The 27,993-nt window shown below is 28.0% G+C and overlaps 2 protein-coding genes across 5 annotated transcripts in view; one reads left to right on the top strand and one right to left on the bottom strand.

Annotated features, from left to right (window-relative positions):
• LOC129966028 (uncharacterized) overlaps positions 1–9,828 on the top strand; it is a 128,040-nt gene extending 118,212 nt beyond the window's left edge. For all 3 annotated transcript variants that reach the window (XM_056080373.1, XM_056080374.1, XM_056080375.1), the window contains 2 exons: positions 8,716–8,815; positions 9,719–9,828. In XM_056080373.1, the coding sequence (XP_055936348.1) occupies positions 8,716–8,805 (90 nt within the window). In that variant the 3' untranslated portion in view covers positions 8,806–8,815; positions 9,719–9,828. The remainder of the gene's footprint in view (positions 1–8,715; positions 8,816–9,718) is intronic.
• Positions 9,829–10,417: 589 nt separating this feature from the next.
• The window catches only part of LOC129966420 (calmodulin-lysine N-methyltransferase-like), a 61,016-nt gene continuing 43,440 nt past the window's right edge, over positions 10,418–27,993 (bottom strand). Inside the window, exons 4-12 of one of the 2 annotated variants that reach the window (XM_056080842.1) lie at positions 27,860–27,920; positions 27,639–27,693; positions 25,790–25,853; positions 25,225–25,285; positions 22,952–23,026; positions 22,779–22,842; positions 21,035–21,163; positions 18,234–18,326; positions 10,418–11,907 (exon numbers count right to left, since the gene is read on the bottom strand). In XM_056080842.1, the coding sequence (XP_055936817.1) occupies positions 18,252–18,326; positions 21,035–21,163; positions 22,779–22,842; positions 22,952–23,026; positions 25,225–25,285; positions 25,790–25,853; positions 27,639–27,693; positions 27,860–27,920 (584 nt within the window). In that variant the 3' untranslated portion in view covers positions 10,418–11,907; positions 18,234–18,251. Of the gene's footprint in view, positions 11,908–15,172; positions 15,443–18,233; positions 18,327–21,034; positions 21,164–22,778; positions 22,843–22,951; positions 23,027–25,224; positions 25,286–25,789; positions 25,854–27,638; positions 27,694–27,859; positions 27,921–27,993 lie in introns of those variants that run through there. The other variant, XM_056080843.1, reaches the window with a different exon arrangement.

Here is a 27,993-nt window from a genome sequence, read left to right as displayed (position 1 = left end):
ATTGTAGTTCTGTTTGTTTGTGTTTCAAACGATTGGGAAAAAATGCGTAAAAGACACAAAGTCGCCTCTATTAAAGAGTGTGCGAGAAACTTAGGGCAGACTGTTCCTGCTGGTTTCAATGTATAATGCCTCATTTTGAAATGTCTGACTAATAATTTTCTTATAGGTCACTCAAATATTGCAGGAAGTTTAATTTTTAACACTCTATTGGAATTGCTGCGGGGACATTGGTTGTATATATACTTTAAACTTAAAAACATGTAATACAATTTTATTTATTTATTTTGTTCGAACAATATAGAGAGACTTTACTGAAATTGCAATCACTAATTATTCTACTAATAAAATTATTGCATTGTCTTTTAAGGGATTTAACTGGCGAATACTACCAGCAAAGCATTATAAATTTCTTAATTAGTTTTTGGTTGTTAAAAAATGTAACTAAAACTCACAGATGCAGGCATAATCTGTTTTATAAACGTGTTTGCAATATAATGTAAGTATTTAATATCTTTAAATGAATAGTTTAAGAATTGCGTAAATTTTAAAGAGAGTGCCATTTAAATTTATATATTTCGACATAACTTTTTTTGTGTTAATTGTAGCTCCTTTATGAAAGCATTGCTATTCCTCAGTTTGTAGCTAAATGAGCGTTAATGGGGAGAAAAGTATTCAATTAAATTCCACAATACTATCCCCTCTTTTACTTTTTAAAGGTCCAGTAAAAGAGTGGTTAAGAAGGGCGGGAAGAATATTGGGAGCTACTTACATAAATAAAAATACCTGAAATTTAAAGGGACAAAAAAAAATGTTGTTTAGAATGCAAAGATGTGGGAATGTAAATGCTAGATAATACTGCTTACAGTGCGCGAAAAAAGTATGCAAAAAACCGCCAAATCTGCAATCTTGTTTACGAGCACATTTCTGAGGTAAAAATAGGAATAAAATTAAATTACTTCTTGCGTAAACTAAGTAATACTTAAGTTTACATTTTGAAGTTTAAATCCAAATGATATTGGAAGAAAGTACTAGGGCATTGTTTTTTTTTTTTTTTTTTTTTTTTACATAGTTATTGCAAAATTTGGATATTTGAAAATAGAAAATGACAATTCCAGGTATAAACATTTGTTTGTGAAACACATTTTATGCTCGTTAAATTTTTTTGTGAATTTTTAACGATGTCCAAAGGAACACATCTTTCGGACTATGAAAACGGTAAAATTGTTACTTTTCGAACATGTGGATTAATCGGGTTAGGAAATATCGAAAAGAATCAAGAGATCTAAAACGGTAAAAAATCCTAGAATGTATGGCAGAAAAAACGGAAGATTCCGCAGAAAAGAATGATTGCAAGGGGGGGGGGGAGCTGACCAGAAAAATGAATGATGAATAATCGCCTCTAATTACTTCATTGGCCAACAGAGCAGTGCTTTAGTGCAAGAGCGCAAAACACTGGTTTGAAGCTAATTCTGTGAATTTACTTGATTGACTGGGGTCAATATCTGAATTTGATCAAAAGTTTATGGAATTCGTGAAGTTTATAAATATGACACGCAAGATCAATGCAAACAGGATCTTGTGTTTGCTATCAAAGACGCTTGGGAAAAAATTTCTGAGGACACTTTGACAAAGCTTTCATGATCCTTGACCTTTTGGTTTATTCAAGTGATTGAAAAAAAAAGGTAGTTTTCTTGATTATTAAAGAAAATTTTAAGTATATTAGAACATTTCCATATTTCTCTTAACCCTTTCTAGGGTCATGGGAAGTATGCTTCCCACCATATTTATCAATCTTCGTATGAATTTATGTAGGTTGGCATAAGTTCTGACAAATTTTTTTAGAAAGACAAAAACTTAGATGCTTTAGTTCTTTATTTTACTGAAAATGATGTGTCTTGATTTGATACTTAATTATTACTTAACCAAATTAAATTTATCTAATAAGGTAAATAAATCCCTTTTCTTATTCTAATTTCAAACCTAAAAATATTTTAACATAATATGACCAGAAAAAAATGGCCCTTTAAAGAGTTAATATAAATGTTGTAAAATCAATTTTAATTGAGCTAATATTTGTATTTTATGTGCCATGTGGCATTGTAAAATTATATAACAGAAGTCAAACATATAAAAATTTCATTTAGCTGAAATAGAAATAAAATATATTTGTATTCAATTTAAAGCAATTTAATCCTTATGCAATTTAATACTGTCATTATTATTATGTATGTTTTTTTTTTTTTTTTTTTGCTCACTGTATGAATTTTTTTAAAAAAATCATTTTGCATTTGTTTATCCTTACACTTTAAAAATGTGTACAGAAGCTAGCATCTTCAAAAATCCAGCGAAAAGAAAATCTCGTGAGAATAAAATGCTTTAATGGAAATATAGACGACAGGAAACGAAAATGCTTGTTTACTTGTGAGTCAGTTACCCAACGAAAAGAAAAAAAAAAATGGATCACACAGATCTGCAACAAATTTGAAATAAATAAATTTTAAGAGGAATGTTCTGCAATTTTACAGAAAGTTCATTTTAATTATAATGCATTCGAGTACACTATTATTGTTAATAAAATATAATTTCTCATTTATTTCGGGGGAAAAAATCCGTTTATATCCTCCCGGTATACCGTATCTCCCTCAGTTGTTAATACTATTCAAATCGTATGATTTTGCTAATCATATTGCAGTTTATTTGGAATAAAGGGTTTTGATATTCCGGGTTTCTTTTTCAATATTTTATAGTTTTTTATATCTTAGAAATTTCCCGAATCTAACTACTTTTGAATTTATTTTTTTTTCTTTCATTCATAGTATTTCCCGCTATGTTTCATTTGACTCTTCATTTTCATTGAGTCTGTTTTTTCATTTTTTCTTTTTTTTTTTCGAGTAAGGCGGGAATAAAAGTTGTATTCAATGAAAATAATTACTGCTAATTCAGACCTACGATATAGATTTTGAGGCGCCCCAGGTCTCAAGTCATGAGGCGAATGCCTTTAAGCCTGTGCGGAAATCCGCCACTGACACCTTGACATTAATTTAATTGCTATGCAATGTTTCGTTTAACTTGCACTAATTTTCAAATGGTTGAATATGTGACGTCATTCAAGATTACTGAATCCCATTTCTACCAGAGGAAGGAACCTGAAGGAATGCTGTGTGGCACCGAAAAGGAGATAATGGTACTTCGGATCATGGCAATGAAATTAATGATATGAAAGAATTTCTGTTCTCGCCGAGGAGTGGAATCCCAAAAGTTGCTAAGCTCTTTAAAGTATGAAGATAAAAGAACCGAGGGGTTTTGCAGCTGGCTGAGAAATCAGACGACATGGGAGAGGTCAAATGAAAATTATTGAATGGAATTGTTGCAAAAAAAAAAAAAAAAAAAAAAAAACAAGAATTTTGAGTACTTAGAATACAAAATAGATCAAACCCGACCAACGGTGGGATTAATTTTTTATCAACCAGTAAAATTAATCAACTGATTAATTTTACATAGTTTTTTTTTACTTGCGAAATTTAAATAATTATTTACTATTAATTTAATTGTATTTACTTTTAAAACTGAGATCTTTAGTTCTTTAGTTTTAAAACTTGGATCTTAGCCCCGAACAATTACTTGAGTTAGGTCTTTGAAAAGTATTTGAAAAATAAGCGAAATTTGCAGCCAGTTTATTTTACGATTCGCGGACCGAAAAAAAACAAAAAACAACCTTTACGAAAAATGTTGTGCAATTTCAGATGGCATTTTAATTACCAGTTTTCAGAAAGAAAAAAAATTGGTGAAAATTAAATTTGAAATTACCATTTTGTCTCAATTGTTAAACCAGAATGCATTTTATTATTACCATTGCGTTCGGAAACATTATTACATAAAGGATTTTTTTTCCCCCTCGAAAACTAATCGCCATGAAGTAATAATTTTTTTCATCCTTAAATTTTATTTCACTGGTTTTTTTCTGACAATTCTTATACTATTTGAAATCATAGAACAACATTTTTAATAGATTTCTTTTATTTCGATTCGCTTATTCAGATTAATAGAAAAGTACTTAATATTAATTCTTTGATACCATGTGTTTTTCAACAAAGGTGAAAGTTTTGAAAAATAATACAGCTATCAATCTAAAATTGCCACTAGATACTTCCTTCTGTTTAACTCATCTTTAAATGGAATTATAAAAATTCCACTCAATTTTTTTTTAAAAATTAAGTATTTTTCATTTTCTAAAATATATATATATGGGGGTATGGTAATAAGGTCTCGGCTTCGCAACCGATGGGTTTCAGGTTCGAGACTCAATTCCACCGTAAAACCGTCATATAAGGGGGTTTGGTGCACGCTAAATCCATCCGGGCCAAACGTCCTCCCGCTGAAGTGGTGTGGTGTGGAGAGGGGGGGGGGGGTGCCAGCTCAGGTGTCGCCCTCAACATCTGACCGCGGTTCAAAAGTACGAGGTCCGTCCCAAAATAGCCCTAGTGTTGCTTTAAAACAGGACTAAGCTAAAATTTTATTCCGTCTGTAATTAGGCATTCTTAACATTCGATGTTCTGATTTTCTCATGCCATCCTTAATACGGTAACATATTCGGGTGCAAACTTAAAGACCTGTTTTCAAGAGCCAGTAAAATGGCTTCGTAACAATTCAAGAATACCTCCAACAGAAAACGTTTGTTGATACAGGAGGGTTGTCAATCTCCAATTATTTTCTCTGTGTGTATTTGAAGGAATTTCCAACAGGCTCAGCATTTGGTTTTATAATCATTACGCCTTTGATGAAAAAATGATCTTTGAAGTGTGTGAATAAGTGGGCTTCGTTTTCGTGCTAGGATCTAGGATGGTGTTGTTCCATACATTCATGGTGTTCTATTTAAGAGTGACTGATCTTAATTTATATAGTCTAATGCTTGATGAGCATTCAGCAAAACTTTGAAACGAGGCAAATGATTTTACATTTGCTGCTTTGAAATGAAAAAACAAACAATAAGAAAGATTGAAACTAGATATGAGACTACAAGCCATTCCCCAACCAATGATATTTTACGAGACTTTTGTATTCAATGGGAAAAAAGTGGAATTGGATATCTATCTCATTGAATATACATGAATCAATTGGAAACTTTTGATTTATTGAATAAGCAAATTTGAAAAGAATTTTCAAATTTGTTAATAAATGTGGGTAGTTGTAGTCTACATGGGATTTTGAACCGTTTTTTTTTTTTTTTTTATCTGTGTATTATTAATTTTTAAAAAATCACTACCAAGAAGAGAAGTTTATACTTTAGAGAACGAAAAAGAAAGAAACTTCTTAAAATATCATTGATTCATGGGATGTCCAAGTATCTGGAGAATGCATCTAATGTTAAACCAGCAAACAAATTGAGACACAATTTGGTATTGTATGTTATAAAGGGTAATTTTATAACATCGAAGTCTAAATACAGAAAAAGATCCTATGTATCAGACAAGAGGCTTTTCTTGACATCGATCAAAATTATTCAACCATCTTTACATACCGTTTTTAAAACAAGATATTAAAAAGATTATAAATGGCTGTTTGAAAACTTTTAGTGTTATGAAAATTGATGCTCTTGAAGGCTCAAAAACTAAATAGCATTTCTTTGATTTTTCAAATAAAGATTGTCGATATCAGAAAAATTAATACTAAATTCTTTCAAGGTAAAAATGCTAGAAGAGATTTACTAATGTAGGGTCTTATTCCGTGGGGTGTTCTCAATCAAAAGAAGACTATACGTTGTCTTTCTTACATTTTAATGGTCGGACACGAACATGAAGAAAAGAATAAAAATATAGGGCTGGTTGTCCTTTATGCGGACACGGAATGTCTATTATCCTTCAACCTTTTCGCCTCACTTGCATGCTTCCTCGTCTAGTCGCCACACTACTGTCATCTGCAGGCGAGGGAGGGAGGGAGAGCAGCATAGGGGCTCATATTACACTGATAAGAAAAAAGAAAAGAATTTCTGAAAAATAACCAACATTTTGAATGTGTTAGCACAATACACTCCCAAGTATCCGGCCTAATGTGGCAGAAGGGTAGGCCGGATAACAAAAAAAGTCGGATAGGCTGGAGTTCTATGAACTCATTTCTTTGCCCACCAATACCAAAGACAGTTTTTATACCAAAACTCACTGTTATAAATAGGTATTTCCTCACTTTTTATTGAGTACTAAGTCCTCCATTTATCTCAAGGCAAACAGAATGCGAACACGGCCCATTGAATCATAAAAGTAGTTGGTTTTTGCTGTTACACTAGTCGCTGTATAGCGTGTAATTACTTCTCCATAGTCACTACATTTTTTCGTTTATCACCCATTTTGAAATCTTCATTGTGGTGCACTTAGAAAAATATTAAAGCATACCCCAAGAGCAATTTACGAACATTGTACGTAATGTATGTCATTGTGCAGCGGCAACAATTGAGATCCGTTTCACACTGACGAAAGAATGAACAGCGAGCAGAACGTTGCTCTTTTCCTGTCACAATTTGTATTTTGCACACGACATGTAAGATCGTAGCAGACTTCCACTTCCTTGGCAATGTTGCCAATGCAAGCCTTGCATTCCTCATTTAATTACAATAAAAGGAAACTCGGCCGGATTCTCGAGAGTGTACTGTAATTAATATATACTTTTATTTGTAAAGTTTTGGATAGGTTTCTTTTCAACTGTATGTTTGCCAGAAGTATGAGTGGTTCAGATCTGCGAATAGCCAGACATACCCTGCTATAACAAGAAGCAAGCCATTCTGTCTGTTCTTATGAATTACAAAGCATCTACAAGAAAAAGAATGCGATTCTATTTTAATGGAATTGATGTAGTTGCAGTTCAGTAGAATTTGAGGAGCTATTCCAAAAATCGAATGGACAAATTTTCATCAAAATACTGAAAATGTCGAGTCTTGTCAGAAACTGTAGGAAGTAATTAAGATTCAGATGATACAATCCTGTGGCCAGAAATCATAGTTGAAAGTGAATTTTTCTTAAATAAAAATATTGAGGTTGAAAAATGTAAAGAAATATATGTTGTAAAACATTTGGTTTCAGCTTAATTTTTTAAAAATACGATGGAGTGGAGAATTTTAAATCACAAAAGAACTTGTATATGTAGAAAAATACCAGTTCTGAATATGTTAAAAAAACCGAACAAGCGAAGATTACAATTCCAAAATGGTGAAACACGTAAGAACAGGAAACACATTGCAAATAAACTAAATGATTTAAAATAAAAAAGAACAAAAATTACAGAAATCTGCAAACAAACTAGTTGAAAATAATAGAGATTTTTAGTGTATAACAAAATCAAATAGTTTTAGATATTGAAGCTTTAACAGTGTAGTTTAAAAAATAAAGATTTCTGAATTTGTATTTGTCTTGCATTTTCATTCTGCTAAGCTCTGTTCAAAAGAAAGGTTAAAAAATTCTAATGGAATTAAACATTTTTTAACTAAATTTTGAAAATTAATTGAAATTAACATCAAGTAGTTGCTGTATGATGGTTAGCACTAAAGGCACTTGCATTGTGATCTCGAAACCTACTTTGAACTCAAGTTTAAGCTTATTAACTGAATATGAACATGACAAATCTTAGTGCTCCACCGTTAAGCAGCATTTAGAAGTAATAAACAAGAAAATCATCATGTATTAAAAAAAATAAAACGAGTGGGAAATTTATTAAAATTTGTTACTTTCCTCCCCCCCCCCCCCACCTAAATTTTATTGAACTTTCTAAAAAGGTCTTTGAATTTCTTTTTTCAATAAGAAGAGGATTCCGATACAGCATTGATACAATTCTTCTGCATCTTTGAGCTTTTTTTATGCATAAACAAACTAAGCATGTTTAACAGATGAGTTTGTTATTAAAGAAGTCTGCAATATTCAAACTAACATTTTATTCCTTTAATGAAAGGGCATTAATAACATAAATTTCTTTCAACTATTTGAAGGCATTAATGAGAAGTTAAGGTTACACATTGACATAACAAAGATAAAAAATTAATGGAAGCACTTGTTCATTGTTTGATATTTCTGACACTTATATTGAGAATATCTAGAAACAATACTAAAAAGCTTCACCTATATCTGTATATATTTTAAATAAAATGACATTTGGTGCAGAAAAGAAATGCAACAAAATATTTATTATGATGATAAATATTTCATTTTACTGGAAATGGAGAAAAAAAAATTAATGCTTGAATATATATTTGAATATTCAGTTATTTGGATTCATCTCCTACGACTTGTAACTTATACTAATGAATGGGTGGAAAATTCTTAGTTTACATTGTTTCCTTCTCCTTACAATGAAAATGCATAATTTGCTATATCATTATACACAGAAATATAATTTCCGTATCAATATCTTTCTTAAGAAAAGGTGGAGATACAAAAACTCTTTTACTAAAAATTAATCAGACTTAATTTTAAACTATTTAATTATATCCAAAATATAAAAATACAAAATTAGTATGTGTAAAAAATTCTCTTTCAAATTTGCAATAAAAAAACTGTCATAGCAAGATTAGCAATTCGTCGAAACACAAAAAAATATTATGCTGCTGCTACTGTTCAACCGAAAAACTATGGATAAGAAATATTTTTACAATTGCAACATTTAACTATCTCTGACAATCTATTTTATTTTTATTTCGATATTTTAACACTTTCCATGTCTTCTTACTATTCCAAGGTAACAACAATGCCTGGACTGCCGACCAGACCATGCTTTTATGATATAGATATTGATGCAGATACTGGAGAAATTGAAGGTTTATCCTAAGGCATTCAAGGTACTCATTTTTAACATCTCAAAGATTGATGAAATATATGTTATTTGTAAACAAAATTTTTCAGTAAAAATTCATTTTAAGAAATAGTCTGAAAACATAGGTTTGGCAATAATAAATGGAGAAAAATTATATCATGTTATTAAATTTTTTAGTATGCTTTCATAAACTTGATAAACATTTTATTTTAATACTACCTTTGTTAGATTAAAGTCCCAATTCGAAGTATTTTGGAAGATCTCACATTTTTGAACTACGATCAGATCATATTGGATCCGTATCCAAGGCATTCCCTTCTTTAAAATTCTACATTACACCAATGAGATCATGAACCTAATGTTTCCAAGCTTTAATTCTGGTATATGAAATATCTACATTTGAAGTTTTTCAATTCTATTTATTTTATTACTGTTCCCGACTCCAAAATTTACTTTTATTATTAAATACTAGTATTTTTGCTATATTATACATATTGCAATTGACAGTGTATGTTATATATTTTGTGCACTGTAGCACTTGTAAATTATGTGATAATTCTTGTAATGTAATGCATAAAATTTAATAAATTTCCAAAGACAAATGGCATGCATAGTGTCATATTTCAAATTTTGTTTTTATTAGAACTTTGAAAGAACTATTAAATCTTAGTTTTATAATGCCATATAGTTTGAAAATTCACATTCAACAGGAATTAAAATCCAAAGTTATGTGTTTACGCCTTATTAAAATTTTCAAATCCCATATTTATTATTTTTCAATAATAAAATATTAGTTTATCATTATACTTTTATTGAAAACTTTGACATATTTTAGATGTTTGTATAAATGTATTAATACATGATTGTATTTTAAGTGAAAAAAAAATGTTATGCTTTATTTTTTCAAATTTCATTTATCTTTTCTTAGATAGAAGTCTTGAGAACAATGCATCATTGAATTTCAGATGAAATTACTTCACTCAAATATTTATGAACTTTTGTAATTTTCTATTCAATTAAATGAATTTGCATAACTTGGTCTCTGATATATAATTTTATTGGAACAATTCAATTCCTAAAATTACACACAAGTACCCACATACTGGGTTATTTGAATATCGATAGGTTGTAACTACAAGTACAGATTTTTTAAAAATGTTTCTCAATTAATTGATGGAAATGCACCATATGCATACTTTTAATATAAACCTTTGCAATCCAATTATTTTCTCTTCAAACCATTAAACTGCCCTGTTTAATCATCTAATGTATGATCGCTTATGAGGGTAAACAAAAACAGCAATTCCATATGCGATTGAAGGCCACTATATCTTCAAATTACTCGAGAGAGAAAAGGGAAAGTAATTTCCCTTTTCGTCAAAACCCCCACTATCAGATAATGATTCAGATTTCTCCTAGCTTTATAATCTAATACAAAATCTGAATGGCAAGTCGAATTTGAATAAGTTGAAATTATAAAGTTGATTTTCCAACTCTTTCAATTCTTTATGATTTTTTTTCTACCAAAAGAAAAAGCTCTTATTATGGTAGAAAAAAAAAATCCTATTTATCAAGGATTGAATTTATAAATAATTATTAAATCAAACTAAAATCACTACAAAACATAAAACCAATAAAATGATTTTATTTACATAATTGTTTTACATTTTTAAATGTAAGAACTTGCAAGTATACAAATAAATCATATAATTTAACAATAAACAGGACTTTCACAAATAATTTGAAATCTTAAAATCGAAAACACTCCTATACATATGATACATTTTGTAAAGACTATATACTGCTCCTATATGAACTTCAGAAGAGTAGCAGCATGAATATTAAAATTTTTGCATGGCACAAAAATGAATCAAGTGGAAGTGTTTTTTACAAGGAGGTAAAATAGTTTTTTCATGAATCATTTAATAATTGTACATATTTTTTTGCTATATCAATACCCTTAATGTAAGGTACAATTCTTGAGTAGTAGAAATCTAACTACTCTGACTAGATGTACTATTGTTACCTTTAGATCTTAAAGAAATGGAAATAAGTAGTCATAAAAAGCTCAGTTTTACAAATAACCATTCTATTAGTGGAAATTACAATCTTTATAATGTAGCAATTATAAAAACCTTGATCATTACAACCAATTTAAAATAATTTTTAACTAGTAGTATTTTGTAGAAATATGTTATTACACATTGTGCTTTACCAATGGGAATTTTTCCCCTTTTGGAACTTTCCAAAAATTTAGTTTCATATAATATGCATACTTCATCTTGAATACAATATATAGCATTTACATTATAATACATAATTGCAGTGAAAATATTTCTTTTAACAAATTCAAACTTCATTAAATTTCACTAATTTACATGTATAATTTTTTTCAAAATTTAATGAAACAAAAATAAATAAATTACTCCCTTTTCAAACATACACTTGAAATGAAAATTACTAGACAAAATGCATGCATGTTCCCAGAACTATCACCAATCGCAATTCATTTGAAAAATTAATTGCATGCTTTATTACTTATAACACTATCTAATTGAGTTACATTTTTTTTTTTTTTTCTTGTTCTACAATTTCATGAACAGTGAAATGTATAATTTTTTTAGTGATGTTATCATTAAAGAATAAAACATTTCACAAAATAATGAAGTCAGTTAAATATAAAATATTCTTGTATTATATGATTTAATATTCAGAATAATGATCTACATTCTACTAATAGTACAAAATACATAAAATATTCTGAATCTTGCATGAATGTTAGATTCTTGGAAAAAGCAAAGATAATATAGTGAAATAAAGATTGTTAAAAAGCAAATATGGTATGAAACTATACAGCTCTTTGTTTACCTTCAAAAATAATTCTGTTTTTACTTTATAATGTAACTGTATCATTAGTAAAGTAATAACTGCAAATTTATTAATCACTGCAGGAAATTTTTGATTGATGATAAAACAGATGGTATTTATTTCCAATGAGAATGAACAAATAATTTCTTTGCTTCAGAAAATCTTTGTGAAGGATGGGTCCGACTAATAAATCCAACTTTTTCAGCAAGTTCCCATTTATGCTATTTTGGGGGTTAGTCTAGCATCTCCCTGCAATAACAGAAATGCGAAGATATATCAGATCATATAGAATTTTCCAAAGGAGTAAATGTATTTTGCTGAATATTCAAAGAGTCAAATGCCTTAATTCTGATATTCTGTCTTCTAAAATGTCAAATAAATGTTTCATACTATTTATTATCAGCTAATAAGGATAAATAAATTTTAAATGGATATTTATCTTCTAAATAATCTTTGCTATCTAATAATAAATCGCAAATTGTACAAAAATCAGAATTGCATGACATGATTCCATTATTCTTTGAAGATGAATCAAAAACCATTTTGGAGAATTATTCTATCGCATTTCATCATCTAAGCTATTACTATGTAATGAATTTATCATTTGTATTTCATTAATAGATTTTTCAACTGAATTGATTTGAATTTGAATTAAGATATGTAATATTTGTTAAGATTTTAACAATTATTTAAAATTTGGTCATGAGATTTACATAAAATTTCATTTATTCATTCTCAGTTGCTAGTAGATTTGGTAATTGCACTTTTTCTTCATCTAAACAACAGAAGAATTATAAATAGTGTAACCACTGCAAAGAAAGTTGACTTAAGAATGACATGTTGAAAATGGATAAGCCGTATTGAAAAATGCTCATTATATTATATTTAATTCTAAATTTTCATTTGAACATAAAATAAATAATTCTCATTTTAAAATGCATGATAAATTTCAAACCGATGGGAAAAAAAAGGGGGGGGGGTAACTATTTATCCATACATTATCTATTGTTAGCATTTTGCTACAAAGATTTAAAAATTAAAGAGACTGTTGTAAAGGTATCTTCAATTTTATTAAAGCAAATTGCTTTACAATATTTCAAGAAATTACATTCTTTGCATTAGGAAAAGTAATTGGATACATCATTATTCATTAAATATACAGGCTAATTTTATTATTTTGAGACTTAAAAGATGAAGCTTTTTTTCCTAGAAAAATATTCTGTAATTTCTCATAATTATGTGTGATATATTATGTATATATAATCAAAAAATGATGACCAAGAGGAACCTTTCAAGTGCAAAAAGTTAAAATATGTAACATCTTACAATGACATAAAATTCAAAATATCAACAGCTACAAATAAGCTGTTCAGAGAAGTATACAAACTTTCCAATCGAAAATTACAAACTCAAACTGATGCAGATTTCATCACAATATTAAATTAAAACTCAATTATTTATTCAACAGACGGAAACAATGTCATGGCATGAATCAGTCACAAGAACAGTTTTTATTTCTCAAGTACAAGCGAGTTTCTCTATAACTAAAATCTATTTCAGGGTAGACAGAGAAAAAAGATACTTCCATTTTCCTAAATTAACTTATTTACTAAGATTATTTGGGCAGTGTTTCTCAAATTAACAAATTCAAATATAATTTGATTTAGATGTATTAACATACCATTTCAAACGCAAGGGTATTTTTGGACATACTTTATAATTTTGAATTATCCTTTCTCTAAACTTCCATGCCATATCTCAAATGGAGGCTTGTCCTTCTATATCAAATTTAATATGAACAAGGTCCATATAAAAGATGGATATTTGGTAAAATTGGGTTTCAAACCTGGAACTCGGAGCTTACCACAAGGCCACTGTGGTCCCTAAATTCAAATATAAAGATTATATTAAATAATTTAATACCCTATATTGAATTTTTCCAAGGCTTGGCAGTTTTGAATAATGGTTAAATGATACTTCAGCTTCCCATATTACACTAATAAGAGCAGGGAAACTGTATGACCAGGAATAAATTAGATACTTTATTAGTGCAGAATTGTGTATATTACTTAACAGCAAAATAAATAAAATAAACTTTTACATAATATTTAAAAAAAAATTCTCAAAACTGCTAATTCTAAGATCCATTTACAGATGACAGTAGATCAGTAATAAAATTTTGGAAAGCCTATTTACAAAACCACAAATGTTGTAAATAAATAAGGTGATTTTTTTTGTCCTATATATTATATACATCTTCATAATTAATAGTGTAATTCCACATTTAATAAAAATGTAATTGCATTTTATTGCTATTGAATTATTACAAGAGCCATTTGTTAAATTTATATCATATTGTGAGACAAGTTTTAGGCAATGATATCTGTTTGGTATTGGTTTGGTTTTTTTTTCAGTATAATTTATTGCTAATTGACTTCCTTTTCAAAATGTTGGTGAGTAAATGTATATATATATTTCAAGCAGTGAAGCCATGATAGTGCTATTTCATAGCAAGGATAACTTAAATTTTACTATATTTAAACTATCAGTAAATTAAAAAAAAAAAAAATTGATACAGGCAAATTTTAAAATCATTTTAGCTGAAAATAAAACTTTAAAATAAATATTTTGGGGAAAGGGGGAGGGACTGCATTTACTTTTTCTTTATAAATTTATTTCTATTGCTTAGTGATAAAAAAGAGCAAAACAATTGTTAAAATAAATACATAGATTATTATGAAATAAATATTTTTATGTATGAAAAAAATTAAAATTAATAAAAAATATTTTATTATTATCTGTAATTAATATTTAATTTTCATATTTAAACATCAAGATCATGGAAAATTTTGTGTGGCGTTATTATTTTGTCTGGTTGGAGACTCTCCCTCCATCTAGTGTCTTTGAAGTGCTGAATAGTGCCTTCCTCTTTTCATAAACAAATGGATAAATACAATTTGTTACTGCAAGTACATAGTGATAAAAATTGATTCTACTTTTTCAACACCTTTTATTCACAAACCATGTATCAAATGATAAAAATTAAAAAAAAATTTCTTTGTAAAGAGAGATGTACCCTTTATAGCTGCATTTATGCTGAATATTGAAAATTTTAAAAAGATTATTATTAGGCTACTGACAAATTTAGTTATTACATGCAAATTTAAATAAATTTTTGATTATGATTGCAAAATGAAGGAAGTTGGTGACGGATACAGAAATTACACAATGCTTATGAAACAAGTCACTCATGATTACAAATGAGGATTTCCACTTATTTACATATTTTGTTTTACTTTTAAATTCAGAATTCAATTTACTTTATTGTTCAATTACTTCAAACATTGATAAAATTATAAAAATTTTAACAAGATCATCAGCAGTACAAGTACGGGTCTTTATTGTCAAATTTATTCCAATATATTCTGCAGTTTTAAGCCAATCACTAATAAAAATGAATTAACAATTCAATGTTTGAATAACAATTACAAAATAATGAAGAACAATATTTTTATCTGAAAGTCACCGAGAAACATTATCCAAGGATATATTTGATATCTAAGACCTATATCATTTATATTTACAAATTTATCTTACATAATTTGTCACCACTATAAATATTTCAAGATTTAAACAGCATAAAATATTATTAACTGATTGAACATGTGAAGTCTGGAAATGGACGAAAGCTTGGCAATTTGCACAACACATGAATCTACACACAGTAGTGGAATATGAAGTTTGGTTGCTAAGTTTGATTTGAGTGAGTGGCATCAGTATAAGTCTGGAATCATTAATCATAAAGTCAAAACACATAATTTATGTATATAATTTAAGTGTTTTTAAAAAATTTAAAAATATCAATTCTCTCTTTTTTTCATGGAAAATGAAGTCAATTTATGCACATGTAATATACATCAGTTTAGTTAATATTAATGTCCTTTTTTTAAAGCAGCATGAATGTGATCTTGGTAAGCTATCTCATAATTTTGAATGACAAGATCATGAAAATAATACTTGAACCAATATGACAATACTACTCTAACTTATATACTACATCAATAGAAGGTCAAATTCAAAATAATGCATGGCACAATTCAGTTTTGAAATCTGTTGAGCTTAAATAGTATTATAGCATATAGCACAATGTAAAATAAAATGCAGTTAGATATCAGATGATAGGTGCATTCATTTTATCATGTCACTGTAATGTCACATGAACTGACTCCATTAACAGATAGAAAAGGCAATAAATATGCAGCCATATCTTTAGTCCTGTAGTCAGGTTGTGTAAGATAAAGCCGCATAATTGAGAAATAAACATTGCCAAATTTGTTAAATGTGTATTTAAATAAACAAAAAATTAAAAATAATTTTTACAATCAATTAAAATAGTTTCTACAAACAACTAAAGGAATTGCCGGCAATAATTAGAAGACTTTCAATAGTTTTACTTATTGCCATAATTTGATGAAATATTAAATTCTCTTAGTATTAAAAATAATGATAAAAAATGTGTCTTTTTAGTGGTGATACTATCTTATGGTTTTCAAAATAGGATCTATATAGACTAAAACTCTGAGTAAGTCTAGTCATCAACTTAAACTGAAGTTAGGGTTGAGTGATACTGCATCACCCTGAAATTTCATACCAATTATGCAAAAGTATCAGATACATAAAACTGATACAGAGTGCCAAGTACTTGATAGCAATTCTTGAACTTGATTGACAATCTCCTTGATCACATTCATTTTCAACCACATTAAACTAATACAAAAGTATTAGATCAATATAGCTCATTGTTCTTCTTTGGAGAGACTATATTGTTTTTAATTAATAATATAGATTTCATCCCCAGACATAACTGTCTTTAATTCCATGTAACAGTATATATATGACTGAAGATTCTCCTATATAAACTATATCAGCATAGCTTTCTTCCCTACAATCACTGTCTAAAGCAAGGCCACTGCCACACTATTTAACAAGCAAAGCACCTCTTACAAAGTGAAATCCAAATTTGGAATTGTATTCATATTTGTATCACACCAGAATATTGGTCAGGTAGAAAGTATCAGATCATAACAGTATTATCCAACCCTAATCTGCTTTCTGCATATGCATTTGTTATGTTTTCTAACTACTTTAAATATATAATTTCTTACCATTATTTGAAATAAAAGTATTTCTAATGCATTTATTTATCTTTTCTTGCAATTTTTATTTATACAAGAGATGAGTATATATATTTATATATTATGATAAATATATATTTAATAAATATATATTTTACTTTAGGTTTTTTTTAACAAAATAATCAAGTAACATAAACAACATTATTCAAAAATTAACATCAAGCATTGAATAGAGTTTATGGAATATAATGATTTTAAAAAAATACTTAGAAAGAAAATATTTACGTTTTAAAAATTAAAACTCATTTATCTTAATAATGATATGACAAAATACTTAAAAATAAAAGGATACTCTTATCTTTTAAGCTTTATAAATGTTCCCTATATTTAATAATGCTTCAAAAACGTACAAAATTTAAATTAAAAATAAAAATTATGGGTAATAATCAATTCAGGCAATATAAAATTGATATCTATTAACAGATACTGCTGGTGAAGGGATCGGTTGCTTAGTATATCAAATATAAAATTATCAGGAAAAATGTCAGATACAATTAGCACCAGTATCAATCTACTTCTGATAGTGCAAAGTAGGATATCAGCTCAACCCAAATCTTAGCACAAATGAGAGAACCGATACAGACCGAGTATCCAAGTACATTCTGATGGGATGAGGACAGTTACTGCTGGTGTCAAGTACAATCAAGTATCAGTATCAACCTTACACTATAACAAAATCAGGTATCAACCCTATACTAATTGAAATACTTTTGAATTGTGCAGAAATTTACAATACAATTTTTTTTAATGTCTAAATCTAAAATTTCAATAAGTATCATGTTTTTTACATTTTTATTTTTATTTTCAATATAATAATACTTTCATAAATAAATAGCTAAATTTAAAAAATTCTAATTAGCATTTCATATTTCAAAGTGGTTTAAATTAAGTTGCAAATAATTCAAATTTGGACAACTTTTCAAAATCAAGTTGATGCAAGACTTAACCAATTATATTTCATTTATTTGTCAATTATTAAAGAAAGTCAATTCTTTGGTAAACACATTAGCATCCACCATCTTATTTATGAAGCAATTATATTCCACTTCCATGGCTAAACGCTTTGAATTAAGCTGGGTATTATTAGATTGATAAAAATGTAATTATTGAAACTTTTTCATGTGAGCCATTAGTTTAGAAAATTACTAAACACATGCTACTAACATATTTTCTGAGATTCAGATCAAAACTACAAATGGATTTTAACAGATTTTCTAAATTAAGGGACAGGTAAAATATTTTGCTATATTCAAGAATGAAAAATAAATATTAGCAATGACTATTCTTGTTCAAAAATACAAATATGACCAAAAGTTTATAATATATCTAATAAAATTTATTTACCACATAAAAAGAACTATCAATTTTGTTTACACTCACCTCTTTTCACTACTACGTCTAAAATTTCCTCAAAATAAGCATTTGGGGATAATGAAGGTCTTCATCATATACACTGGATTTAGCTTCTTTCAGCTGAAAATGACAGTTATTTACATTTGAGTTGATTTTCATATATTTTATTCCATTAAAGTGCAACCAATTAAACAGAATAAAGTTGATTTAAACATAATTATGGTTGGCACTGTTTTGTAGCCAAGCATAAAATTAATGCTTTTTTTTTTTTTTTTTTTTTTTTTGTTAAGCATACAGTAACTAACTTATCCATTTGTGCACAATAAGGGTATTAAAATTTGCAATAAGAAAACTGCTTATCAAAACATTATAAAAATATAATTTAAACAAACTGTGTCCATCTCTGACAAATATGCCTTGTAATTCTGGACGCTCCAATTGAAATTTTATAGTGCCTTAATAAAATATTGTGAACATAAAAAAGTATTAAATAAAGTCAAACTATAACTAATTTTTGATGCAATACAAGATGTTTAAAAAACTGAGCCTTTAAAAATTTAATACATTTAAAAAAAGATTATTAGAAGTCAACTTTTACAACAAATGTTCAAACAAAATTCATATGATGTTTATGTTTCAAGCTTTTTTTATTCATGTTCTTTAAACAATACATGGCCATCCAACATTTGTTGCTTTTCTGCTAAACATAATTTTGTAGTTTTGCTATAACCCCTAACTACAAAAACTATCTGCTAAAACAGGGTAGCCACTCAAGACTGGAAAAAAAATTCCCTGTACTATAATCAAGATACGAGGAAATGTGCAAATAGCACTCATCGTGATAGTTATACTGCAATATGATTTTAAGGAGAGGAAAAAGCAAAGAAAGGAAGCAATAATTTAACATTATATTATTAATATATTAAAAGGAAATTTATATTTACACACACACACACACAAAAAAAAAAAAAAAATCTTTATTTATTATCTAGAATTCAGCAAGAAAAAATTTATATATTAAGGGGGAGGATAAATTACCTCTCATGTCCTTTAATTGCAAATCACACAAAATTAAAGACTTAAGGTGAAATAAAACATTTTTGTTATAATGATACAAATCATTCAATGATTATTTAACAAAAAAAACAAACAAAAAAAAAGCATTACAAAGCAAGATTACATTTTTCATTCATTCATTTTTGCCAATTCATATATGTTTGCAACTTCTGCAGATTGTTCAGTCACCAGTTTCTAAGCTAATTCTTAACAAATAACAATGACATTTCTGTATGGCCTAAAAGTACAATTTTTAGCTATTTCATTTTAATTGAACAAATGTGAAAATATTTCGGATATATCATACAATGGCGATATCATAATGGATAATCATAAAAGATGAATGTGATGCAAAGAGTTTTAATGCCTATAAAAATTAAGCTTTAAATGATTGTTCTTTACTTAGAAGTTTGAAATCTGTTTATTTTCGGACATTAAATTCGACTTTTTCAGATTTGGCAATTTATCTTTACCTGCATTCCTTTTAGATACTAAGTTCAAAACAATGATGACTTTATTGAACTGGCACACAATCTTATATGTTTGCCTCTTTTCCCATATTACTTTGGCTTATTATCTTCTTACAAAGTGAGCAGTACGCAACAAATGGATTCCATGGAACTTCTCGAACCCATTCAGAAAATCAGGAACGATCTTTTTAATCCATCCAATTCATATTAAATATGGATGTTGAGCAGCTCATAGTTTAAAAAAAAATCTCTAATCTACTTTAAATAAGTTGACAGCTTCTCAAATAATAATAAAAAATTCAATAAACTCAAGTATTGTAGATTAAATACCTCCATGTTGCTTCCACAGATTGAATGTTCTAGCCAGAGAAATATACCCTATTCTTTTATATATTCATAGTCTTGTGCATGATCATTAGCTGCAATTCGAGAATCTCATGGAAAAAGGTTTTATCTCACAAATCGAAAGAGGAATGATCTATACAGAAAAAAAAGGTGCAAGTTTTTGAATTAGACAATCGCGAATGATGTCGTTTCATTTACGAAAGCTGTGACTACAATCGTTTATTCTTGCAATCTTTAGAGGCCAGCATTTTCTGGATGCGGGGGAGGATTAAGAAACTTAAAATACTTTGTATTTCCAGGTTTATATGAAATTTCTCTGCATTTTCCCTACTGATTTTTAAATTCCTAATATTTTTCAAGTTTTCCAGGTTCTCCTGGTGGCATGGCAACCCTGTGTAAACGTTCACTATAAACACTATCTTGTGGTTGGAAAAATGAAGGATGATATTTAATAGTAAGTGACTTATCTGAAAAATAACTGTATAAGTAATTTATGTTCTACAATGCATCCTGACATTCAAATGAATTCTCTGCTGATTTTTACTCAATAAGCCAATATATAATTTAAAGAATGTTAAGTAAATTTGGATTATCAAACTTGCTTTTCAATTAAAAATAATACAAGTCAAATTAAGCACGGAAAGGTAAAAAAGTGTAATAGATTATAATACTAATATGATGTGTTATTGATATTTCATTTTGGCATTAATTTCAATTTTATAAGGTAAAAATAAATCAAAATTTATTATTTCATGTGTATTTGGCTTTTCTTTTTATCTAAACTGGCAAAACAGTTCCATTTCAACTTTTTGATATTTTAATTCACAATCACTCCGTTTTTATTTTTCAGTTTAAACTTTTAGAACTGAATATGAAATATATACAAGTCAACAAAGGTTACAAATATTGGTTGATTAATAAAGAAATTGAAATGTTTATATGTTTGATTTAACTTACACGGCAGTTAAGCTCCCATACATGAGTATCGTATGCCATTAAACGTTCCACCATAAAATCTTTTTCTACTATATCAACAAAATATTGGAAAGTTTTTCCCCGAGTTGGAGACAAAATGACAGCAACACCCTGCAAAAAACATTACATTCGAAAATACATACACCATGACAAAAAAAGTTATTTTGAATAATTGACAATAATAGAATATAATGAAAATAACAGAATATTGAGTTGTTAATAAAGCATAATATCCCAGCCGTTCAAATTATGAAAATCTTTTGAGGAAAAGGCATTTTCAAGCTTTGGTGCCACTAAGTTTTTCTTATTTTGACTACTCCAAAGTAATATACCAATAGAAATATAACTGGAAAATATAATACAACACAAATTATTTACTAATTTGTAAGGTGATAAAACTCATAGTTTAAAAAATTCGAAAATTTGCAGTATAAATTGCTGAGGCTGATAATGAGTTCTTTCCATCTAATACAACCAGTAACATCAACACTTAGAGAACCAACCTTAAACTGAAATCACTTATATCAGATTCAGAAGTTGATATATATCAGAGCTACAAAAAGGATATTTCTCAGAGTCTTATGCAATTGTCATAATGTTTGTACAACTTTTTACAATCTTTTATTTCCATTTCAAGTGATTTAAAGCATTTATTAATACCCAATTTTTATCATTAAAAGAAATATTTACAACTACTGAAAGCTGATTTTTTTCCCCCTAGGTAATGTAATTAACATATCAGAATACTCAGAAGAATACTGTAAATGATGTTTGTTTAATGAATACTATGCAAATTTCTACTAATAATAAAGATGAATATGTATGTCTGCGTTGGCATTTTACAAACCTATAGTTATCGAATTTTGGTACGTGCATACCTTGGAGTGTAAAAATGTGCACTTCAATATTTTTTAATCTTAGATGTTTAATTAATTTTAAATTAAACAAAATTTTGACATTTTACTGAAATTATTATTGCAGGAAAAAAGTTTCCACATTATTTCATAACTTTAAAAATTATTTTTTAATGATAAAATTTAATACCACACAAATTTTTCCTAATTTTTGGCACCCCCTCCCCCCAAATTTTCAGCAACAGATTATATTTTTGATTTGAAATTCAAACAATTTTCATTGTTCCTTCACATATTTGATTGTGAGATTTTCCTCTATAGTTGAAATATAAAAGAGGATTTTGTTTAATATGTGTGTAGTTTGCAAAGAAATAAAAAGTTATTTTTCAATTCTACTTAAATTATAAGAGAGAATAACAACAGTTGCATTTTTAATAGTGCTATGATACCATAGGGCTAGTCTCTATAAGAAAAAATCATGTATATAATAGACAGGACATAAATAAAACTATTAAAACAACACTTTTAATGTCAGGCAATTTGACAGAATTAGAGATAAAATTACTAAATAACAGATTTAAATAAAAATTAACTAAAATCATTATCCCCAAAGGACCAGCTGGTTTCCAAAGGCAACTAGTAGTTTTATTAATTCAATATCACCATAGAATGAGAAGTTTATATAAATTTCATCTGCTACAATCTAAATATTTAAAATATGGCAGCAAACATAATATACTTAATATTTATAAGCAGATATTCAAACTTACATATTATTTTCATGTTTTATTTCGATGAAATTTTTCAATTTCTAAACGGATTTAACACTAAAATAGTATGATGAAATTTATTAATAATTCTGAAAAACTTACATCAACTTTTAAAATTTTCCAAATTGTTTCAGCAAGGGCATGTCTTCCATCATCATAATATAAACTGGAAAAATTCAAATAAATATATAGAAATTGATAAGACACAAATAAAATATTCTACATAACTTTAAAAATTATCCTCAACAACAATTAATCCTAAAAAAAATTCTTACCAATCAGCACATATTACTACATCAAATCTAGATTTCAAATCAGCCAGATCTTCCACAACATCCCATCGGAGAAGTCTTAAAAAATGAAAGTATTTAAATAAATTTAAGAAACTTGAATTCCCAAATAAAGTTTATATCTAAATGTAAAAATGAGGTTTTTCTACATTCAGCAAAGTGTCTTGGATTTCTAATCATACTGATATTATTTTCATTTGATCTACATAATATAGCTCAGCATCATAAAAACCGGATAGTTACATTTCACTTTTGAGGTAAAATCAATCATATTTGCGAAGCAAATTAGTGACACATTCCTAAATTGGCTTCAAATTGGAATATATCATACACTCACAGTTTATTTTTATCTTGGAGTTCATCTCATGAATTTATAAACATTTTACTAAAATTTTGCTTTAAATTGAATTGGGCATTTCTTGATTAATCAAGCAGTTCACATTTTATTGTTATGCCAGTTAAATTAGGTTCCAAGATCAACTCATAACACTGGATAATATACAATGAATTGAAGATTGTCTTAATTGCATTTAAGGAAACTGTCTTATAAGATATCAAGAAAACATGATTATAAGCACTTCACTCCATGATGCTAAAAATGATTACTGGCAGCATACTTTAGGAATTATTTAGAAAGTTAGTAGTATGCTAAATATCTTCTGTTGAAAGAAAAGATTCACTGTTAATTTACAGCTCCAATTACGAATACCTAATTAAGTTATTGATACCCTTTCATAAAAACCAAAACAATCATTCTGAGACCAAATTAATATATTTTTGCTTGTTTTAGCAAAATATTAGTTTTACTTATAGAATCCATACTTTTAATGAGCAAGGGAAACTAATAGGTCCTCTACTTTTGTGACTCACAAAGGCATAAGAGTTTTTTAAAGTTAAAAAAAATCTGTCATATCTTCTTTGAGATTGTATTATAATTTTTCATTATAAAGACCAACATAGCAAGGTCACAGAAATTCTTTACTTCCGATTTTAAAGGATTTAATCCAAGGGGAAAATAGGTAATAAATGGTATGATTATAACAAAAAGCAATGAAGATAAAAAAAAAATTTGACAATTTATTGCCTTTTTGACAGACAATTAAGACTTTAAAATTTAAAACACATTTCCTTTAATTTTTTCAAATTTTCAAAAATAACCCCATTTTAATTCCAGCAGTTGTCAATAAGCTATTTCATAAATTTGCCCTGCATTTCAGTGATCATGTTTTATATATTTATGTACTCTCAACAGATGATTCATGTTTTATATTATTATCTATGGTGATCACCAATAGAAGTACAAATACCTACTAGCAATTTTATACTTTTACAATGACTTTTCTTTTCCATTTCTTTCTTACCCACAAAATATTAATTTAGTAAAATCAACTAACAAAAAAGAAATACATCTAATCATACAAAATGTAAATACTGCCATAAATTATACTTGCACAATAAATTTTGAGTACTCCGATAGGCTAATCATGCATGTAAAGCAATAAAACAGACGATACTGGCCTAATTTTGGGAGTTGCAACTGTGCCAATTTTTATTTTGCAATAACTTTCAAAACTGAAGGAAGGAGAAAGCGATAATCAGTAATGCAACTTGGAATAATAAACTATCATATGAAATAATTTGTGAAATTAGTTTCAATGGGTGGAGAAATGATTCTTTGGTTTTCTCTTTTATTTTAAACATATAAATGAATTCCATTTCATGGTTCATTTATACATCAAGGATAACCACAGCCTTCAAACTAAAGTAATGCATAAACATGGAATGCAAAACAAATGAGATAATTCTAAAGAATTTGCATCATCAAATTATAAACATAGAAATATATAAGCAAAATAGAATAGGTTATAGAAATTTATAAGCAAAACAAAGTTATGCTATGTTAACTATTATACTATTTTGCATTTCACCAAGTTCTATTTTTATTTGCTAAATATGAAATACTGTTACATTCAAATGGTTTTCTATATTTATCACATGAGCTCCATGTATATGAAATTATAAAAAATTCTCAATATGCAAAAAATTACAAATACAACACAAACGCATGCTCCAATTTAAAATTATTCAACATAATTTTAAATTACAGCATGCGCATATTGTTTATGTCATTAAATTTTTTAAAAAAATTAATTTCAATAGTTTATATCAAACAAATTCAGAAATATATACTATAAGTACAGAATGCAAAATAGCAATAAAATAACATTTAAAACAATAAATAGAAAATATTTTCTAACCGACTAACAACATGAGTAGCTCCAAAGTATTGTCGATTTTGTTCAATAATGCACTTCACATCTAAAGTACTGTTAAGTATTTTAACAGATATTTCAATTTTCAGCTTTTATAAGGAAACAAATTATAAAAGAGTATCAAAGAACATTGATGCCCTATAAAGAGGATTAATAAAAGAAAAATATTTTAAAATATTAAAAATTTTTAGGATCAAAACTCAAGCAATTCAATTATGATGATATTTTTGGATTATCTGAAGAGTAAAACTATATTTAGAAGAAATTAAACATCTATTTAAAAAATAGCAGTTTTAAAAATGCATTTTAACTACAAAAAAATTTTTCTTAAAAAGTAATGCGAACAGCTTTTAATCCATATATATAAATTTTATGTAACATTCCAACAACATTTTAGCATCATGCGTGAATTCATTTTTTGTTAAAATTGCGTTTATAACAAAATTTTAAAAGTTTGATAAACTTTTCAATGTAAAATCTGATGATTATGTACAAGAAAAAAAAATTAAGAATTAGCTTTTTTTTTCTGTTATACTTTTGAAAAGGATACTTTCTACACAACGCATGTTGCCATCTGTAACAAAAACTTCTTTTGCACCTGCAGTAGCAGCAATCTATAAGAAAAAAAAAAAAAAATCAAAGGTTAATGCAATCCATAATGTGTAATAATATCATATATTCACTAGATTTATACACAGAAACAAGATAAACTATAATTCTACTTTATTAAACAATTAAATTTTATTTGCTTCATGTCTTAAAAGTTAGTGTTTTTGTAATTCAATTTTTTTTTTTCCGCTCATTTCCTGCTGCGGAATAGTTTTGAAATTTTGACAATTACACTACTGATAGTGTATTTTTGACAACACATTATTTAAATATTTTCAAAACACATTAAAGTTTAATTTGGTGCGAGTAGCAAAACTGAGAGTGAATTTGAGAAAAAAAAACTATTTTAAGATTTCATAATATTTATAATGAAATATACACTGAAGAGCCAAAACATTATGACCAACCCCACATTTTTCAATGAATTTACCTGAATGACATGATGGGCAGGTGATTAAGTGGGAAAGGTATTTAACTGCTGCTGGAGAAGGTTAAAAATCATTCTTGCACTTACTTATGCGAATGATGGGAAAGGCTGCTGATCTAAGCTAATTTGATAAACAGACTGTAATGGCCCAAACACTCGGAACAAATATCTCCAAAACTACATGACTGATGAGCTATTAAAGATCTCCGTTGTGGGCATTTATGCAAAAAAAAAAAAAAAAAAAATGTTGTCCTACTTAGTAAAGCAAAATCAATATCAGATAGTGGCTCAGCTGACACTATTAGATCTGGGATTGTGTTTACAGACTTTCTACTTGTGTGCCTCTGTTGACCAAGCATTTTTGTCAATTTCACCTAATAGTGGAAATGGGAATATCGAAAAAGGTCCATGGATAGGTGAAGAGATTTGCCTAATCTAATGAATCATGATTTCTCATTCACTATGTCGATGGCCCAGGCACTTAAAAACTGTACAGCCTATGTACAGCAGCTCATATATAGGCTGATGATGGCAGAATTATGCTTTGGTGTACATTCTCATAGGTAGCTCTGGGATCTGTAGTTGTGGTAGAACAAATCATGAAAGTAGCAGACTATTTGAACCTAATTGTAGATAAATTGCATCCTTACATGATGCCTGTTTTCCCAACTGGGAAGCTTCTAGCAGGACAATGCCCCATTTGGCAAGGCTTGAATGGCCTTGGAGTGGTTCAAGGAGCATAAAAATGAATTACAATTAATGTGCTAACTCAGTCCTAGCTACCCTAATTAATGTCTGGCCACCTAACTAGCCAGATCTTAAATCGACAGAGAACAATTTGGGTTTTCAAGAAAAGGAAGTTCCGAGATCAAACACTACTATGCTGAATAACTTGATTTTGTGCGGCCGCTGCTTAAAGCTTGGTATAACCTATCTCCGGTCATCTACAAAGGATTTGGGGCATTCATGAAAAGGTGAGCTTTAGTTGTTTTGCAGACCAGAGTTGACAGAACGTGCTATTGAATAGAGGCTCAATGTTTTGGCTCTTCAGTGTAACTCAAAGACTAAAAAGTACAAAACAATTCAAGAAATACAATTCAAATTTTAACAATCTAATTCAAATTTTTAACTTTTTCATGCTTAAAAGATATTTTTTAAGAACAATTTTTCATTAATTTTATTATTTTAACTACAGTTTTTAGAAAATTTATCAATAAATAGTCACAAAATGTATTATTTTAGAGAAGATCATCAAAATGAAATTTGTATATGCATTACTTTATATCAATCTACATACATAAAAGTTTCTAAAGCACCTAAAACTAACCAATTCATTTAGCCAACAATAGCAAAGAATACTTACTGCTAATCCACTTAGGCATGCCATACCACCTCCTAATTCACAAACACTATTTCCACTGAAAATTAATGAGAGAATTAATTTATATAGTAAAAATTTTTAAAACAGCTTAAAAAAATTATATTCATATTTATTTTAATTAATCAATATTTAGTTTACATACATTTCAAATTTCTGTAAAATTAAGTAGACATTTTTAATTACAAATAAAAGAACTTAATTACCCAAACAACTCTTTATTTTTCATACAATAATAGGTTAAAACTTCTTCAGAAGGCCATATACCTGAAAAATTGGAAGAAAAGAAATCATGATCTAAAATATACTGCTTGGTGAGCTAAAAGCTAAAATCTACATA

This window comes from Argiope bruennichi, chromosome 4 (genome assembly GCF_947563725.1).
Source record: "Argiope bruennichi chromosome 4, qqArgBrue1.1, whole genome shotgun sequence".
In the NCBI taxonomy this organism is placed as follows: domain Eukaryota; kingdom Metazoa; phylum Arthropoda; class Arachnida; order Araneae; family Araneidae; genus Argiope; species Argiope bruennichi.
Note: the sequence above shows the minus strand (reverse complement) of the source record. Positions and strands in the feature narration are given on the sequence as shown.